This window comes from Hydractinia symbiolongicarpus, chromosome 13 (assembly GCF_029227915.1).
Source record: "Hydractinia symbiolongicarpus strain clone_291-10 chromosome 13, HSymV2.1, whole genome shotgun sequence".
NCBI classification, from domain to species: domain Eukaryota; kingdom Metazoa; phylum Cnidaria; class Hydrozoa; order Anthoathecata; family Hydractiniidae; genus Hydractinia; species Hydractinia symbiolongicarpus.
The window spans coordinates 15,944,148-15,949,522 of NC_079887.1; the positions used below are offsets into that span (position 1 = coordinate 15,944,148).

At 34.2% G+C, this 5,375-nt stretch overlaps 1 protein-coding gene across 1 annotated transcript; it reads right to left on the minus strand.

The window, feature by feature from the left end:
* Positions 1–787: 787 nt before the first annotated feature.
* LOC130622877 (KIF-binding protein-like) lies at positions 788–5,158 on the minus strand. The gene is made up of 2 exons (XM_057438330.1): positions 5,093–5,158; positions 788–2,984 (listed from the first exon to the last, which is right to left on the minus strand). Exon 2 carries the CDS (start codon positions 2,972–2,974, stop codon positions 1,136–1,138), a length of 1,839 nt encoding a protein of 612 aa, XP_057294313.1. The 5' UTR covers positions 2,975–2,984; positions 5,093–5,158; the 3' UTR covers positions 788–1,135.
* Between the last annotated feature and the right edge of the window lie 217 nt (positions 5,159–5,375).

The following is a 5,375-nucleotide window of genomic DNA, read 5'->3' on the forward strand; positions in this document are numbered from 1 at the left end:
GCGATGTTTACATGATCGACATACTTTTGCATATGCAAAGCTTCAGCAGCCAGCCGATTTATTACTACTAGCTCTGATGACATCACTAAATCGAATGGTGTTTAGAAATTAGACAACATGGTATATCGTCATCAGGGGGTACTACATCTGTTTTAGTTGCTTTTACATTGTCCCCATACCGCCAATGCTTTTTTAAGCTAGCGCCCTAACTAACAGGTCTAACCTTATTTTCCTAAAAAGTAAATTAATTTTCACGGATGCTTGATTTGCAAAAAAAAAAAACTTAGGGAGTACTTACCATATAACCATCTCGTTTCCAGAGCTTCTTTTTTGCTTTTTCATATGTGACTAGCACGAACCAGCACGCATATCATAAAGCGAAAAATAAGCTCTGGTGACGAGATTGGCAAGCAATATAATTGATCGCACGTTGTTTCTTTGTGTTTCTTCTTTTCGAGAATTTATTTTCGCGAATTAGGTACCCTTAAATACTTCGCGGGTATTAAATTCAGCAAAAATGGACGAAAAATACGCCCAATTTACGAAAAAGTCTCCCTGCGAAAATCAGTTAACTTCTAGTTAACAGACAATTCAGACACTTCAACGACACTTTCAGTTTTTCGCTGTTTTTTAAAAGTTCGCAAAATTTTATTTACGCAAAAAGTATGGTTCGCCATAAAACGCAGCATTTTTTTCCTGCGAAATGTGCCAATTAGAAATCGTCTTTAAGAATTTTGCTGCCATGAAACAAAATGTGTAAAAAGTAGTCGAAAATAGATGAAAAAACTGTAGAGCAACAAGTTTTTTCTCGCAAACACTTACTTTCCTTAAAGTACTTTAAAAATATATAAATAAGTCCTAAAGAAAATACACTAAAAAGTAAAAATAAAACAAACTCCAGTACATGAAAATGATTTGTTGTCCATGTATCAAAACATTTAGCAGATTCGCCAAAAACAAAAGATTTCTAACTGAAGGTCTTTTGATTGCTCCTGAAATTGTGCATTATATTGAGGCTAGATTTGGTTTAAACATCGAAATGAATGTAATGACAGAAAGACTTTAAAATAACAGTGATATCACTCACAGGTACAAAGAGCTAAAAACATACAAATTCTCACGAAGTTCAAATTGGTTAAGAATAATTGTTTAAAACGTTATTCATTTTTGTATTAAATAAAGTCAACATCTCTCTGGTAATCGTCAACTCCTCATCAAAAACTTTTGGCATATTCTCATGTGTATCACAATAGCTGACAATATATTCGTAACACTCCTTTTCCTTAAGCATGTACTGAATTTTAGTGTCCCTATCGTTGGTATAGTACTTGGAGTAAAGCCTTGACAAACAGAAAAAGGAAGACAAAACTGGTCGCACATCATCTTCTTCAAACGCGGTTGGCAATTGGTTTTCTTTTTTGTACGAGTCAATGAAACCGCTGAAATATTTCGCTCCTTGGAGTAATAAGAAGTTTATTTTCTTAATGGAATTAGCAGAAAACTTTTGTGGGTTCTCCTCTATGATGGCCTTTTTTAATTCTGCCATTTCACCATAGGTCTCGGCAATTTCGAAGGTTAACTGCCTAGAAATCTGTAAAAAGTGTTGTGGGTTGAGTTCAATAAGAATAGCGTTCAACATATCTATACGACGCTTGTGCATTTTACAGCGATTCTCGAAATCGTTATCAAAAAATGCAAGATACTTATAAAGTTGACTAATGTCTTGAGTGATTTCAACAAAGTCTGATACGTAACCATCTAGTTTGTAAAATTCCTTTGCTTCTTGAAGACATTTATTGCTGAAAACAAAAAGTGCTTTTGAAGATTTCAAATCTTTAGCGATCTGATCAGTTACCCGTTCTTCAGTAACTGAAGGCTCCAACCCGCTAAACTTCAGAGATTTAAAATCTTTATCAAAGTCATTTTTGTTTTCCTTTACCAATGACTCACCACTTGTGTTACCTGTAATATTGACATTGTGAGATTCTTTTAAAAGGTTTAATCCATATTTCCCCCAACATCTTAAAATGTCTGCCCTTGATTTTTGTGCTTTTTCTAGGGCACGTTCACGATCACTGCTATCTTCATACTCTTTTTTGCTTACATCACCAATACCCTCCTGATTAACTATCTCAGCACATGACAGACAATACCGAGCAGAAGAAAACTGATCTTGAGTCACGTAATATTGAGACAGCGTGGCACAGCTTAAAGACCAGTCTAATGGCTCGTATTGCTTAGTAGCAATTTGTCTAGCCAAAGTGACATGACAATACTTAGCAGACATTTCAGGTTTTTCAAGGCGGGCATAGACTTGCGCCAAATAATACAGTGTAAGCGTGTGGATACTTTCAAAGTTTGATTCACGTTTAACAATCAAATTCTCGTCTTGTTTATCAGGTTTTCTCCAAATCTCATCAAAGTCAAAAGGAGCACTATGACCACTTTCTTTGATTTGTTTGTACTCATCTTCAGCCAGAAGAAGGTATTCCATTGCTTTCTCGGATGAAGATCGGTTTGACCATAAAATACTTAGCTGGTTCTTTACGCAAATACTAAGGCAGCAGTATTTAGGCGTTTGAGTATATTCTTTAATTAAGGATGCACATTTATTTAAATATTCTTCACCAGTTGATACCTCTTCACATTCAATAAAATTTAAACCAAGATCATAATTTAACACAGCTATCAAATAGTTTGGTGTTACATTATCTTCAATGCGGACCTCTTGTTTGCCTAGAAATTCTAGTTGTACCTCATCAGCTGATACCTCCTGTTCAACAACAACCTCACTTTGATCTTCAATTAAATCTTCAAGTTTACTTTTCAAACTTTTTAAAATTTCCCTTGCTTTGTACTTGGAAGCATAAGGTTTATCTTCTTGATCTGATTTTGAAGTTTCTGTACTAAGAGTTCTAGCTTCTCTGTACTTTTTATAACCATGATCACACAACCATTGTTTTAAATAAGCCATTTGATGCTGCCTAAATACATAAAAACATGACTAACAAGGAGCACACATCTCAATCTCAAATCAAACGCACATCAGTGTCTGGCTCTATATAATACAAAAGAGAACTACTTTTAGAAATTTTGCACTTTTGTAAAAGTCTTGCAAAATTTTCTTAAAATGTGATTACTATTTTGTTTTTGTTTTTCTGCATTTATATTATGATGACGTCAGCAGTATTTGAAGAAAAATTGCATGTTGCCTGATTGTATAGAACCTATAAAATTATCATTATAATTATGTATAAGATCATGTGCTTTCAACGAATGGTTCAGGAGGGTGTTAAAAATTTTGCTGACGTCAGCATGGAACCGCCAATAAAACAATTTTTTTAAGAAATTCCTCTACCCCTTCATGCTATTGTGTAGACTTGAAGTGTCGATTAAGAAAATGTACAGGTTCATCTGCTTTTGAGAAATGGTTACAGAGATATTTTGGTTAGGGCTTTTTAATGACGTTATATCAAGATTAAGGCTACCCTGTTGATGTTGTATACCTAGACTTCAGTAAAGCTTTCCATAAGTCCCCCATAAGAGACTGCTTAAAAAATTCTTAGCATATGAAATTGGAGGAAATGTTACAAACTGGACTGACTCCTGGTTATCTGGAAAGCAGAGAGTAGATATTTCTATTACGAAATCAGCTTGGTTACCAGTACTTAGTGGTGTACCACAGGGATCTGTTTAGGAGCTTGTTCTTTTTATAATTTACCATTAGCGACATAGATGATGACTTAATCAGCCATGTTTTCAAATTTGCGGACAACACAAAGTTATTTTCCAAAGTGAAAAACAGAAGTGATAGATGGGTTAAAAAAGTAAAAACAAACAAGTTAAAATAAAGCAAAAGCTTTTCGGTCTAAAACCATCATCAGTGCATATAAAATGTTCAGTCAGTAATGCAAAATAAAAAGCATAAGATAGAGATTAACTACAAAATGATCTTGAAACTATTGGTCAAAAGACTGGTGTATGCTTTTTAATTTTAATAAATGTAAATGTCTACACGTTGGTTAGAACAATCAACACTATGAGTACTATATCGATAACCACCAGACATTGACAAAGACATCGACAACACAAAAAAAGGTTCAGAGAAGATTTATTTAGATGATCACAGGTATTGGTCATTTACCATACAAAGAAAGACTTAAACAATGAAATGTGATATCTCTGGAAATGAGGAGATTAAAAGCTGACCTCATAGAAGCTCAAAAAATTTGTATGGTAGAATAAAATGCGCAATTAGTATTTGCCAATTTGTCTCCTGTTTGATTTTTCTTTAAATTCAATATTCACTTTTGACAATAAGCAAAACAATAGCTAGTCGTAGTTACTAGTTCGAATGTGTTAAAAATAATAAATAGGTATAAAAATTTAAACCTGGATGACTTTTTTAAACTGAGTGAGAATTCACTGGCAAGAGGACACTCAAAAAAGATATGGAAACCTCATATTAGTCTGGATAAAAGAAAATTTTCATTTGTTCCTTGGGTTATTAATGAATAAAAAATTATACCAGAGAAAGCAGTGTCTGCCACTTCAATAAAAATTTTAAGTAAGTTTATTCAACTGCGTTTGGAGACTGTATAGGGGCTCTACACAAGTCAAAGAAGATTGCCTGCTCCAGTTTTCTAAAACGGCCACTGATGTTGGCCTACTAAAGACCATACCGCCTGGACCTGGTAAGTTACAAAATGCAGACATTGGAGATGGAAAGTGCAGCAAGCGCATACACAGCCTACACCCTGGTGAGGTAAAACTTCTTGTATTCTGGCTGCAGAGCACTGGTCGAGAAATGCTGTTTTAACCAGAAGAGCTAAAACAGACAAATTCCAAATAATGTTCCAGAGAGAGGTGAGAGGATGATTGTGCCAAGTACAAAAATCTCATAAAGATATTCCCAGACTACTTTCAAAGCTTTTTTAACTTGTTTGTTTTCGCAGGAGGTAGTTAAGCATTAAAAAATCTAGAACTATCTTTGTGATTTTTTCACAAATATTTTATAATAAATATCCCTCAGAATCACGAAAACCATTTTATGCTTAGCTAGCTGTACAATACAAACAAGAAACCAACATACCCCACATCAACGTAATATATTCCACCCGCATTACTGAGCCCGCAAGGGCCCTATGTTTGTTCACGTGACCTGACGTCACGGGTAATGCAGCCATTTTGCGAAAAATAAATTGTATAAAATGCAGCCCCAAGACTGATAATATTATTTCCTAAAACTAAATTTGAAACGCTAACAGTGATATAAAAAATCCTTTTTAATGTTGTTATTTCTGATGCGCAAGAAAATTAATATGAAATATTTCTATTTTTGTGCATGGTAACGATTTTAAAACATAGTGTGTTTC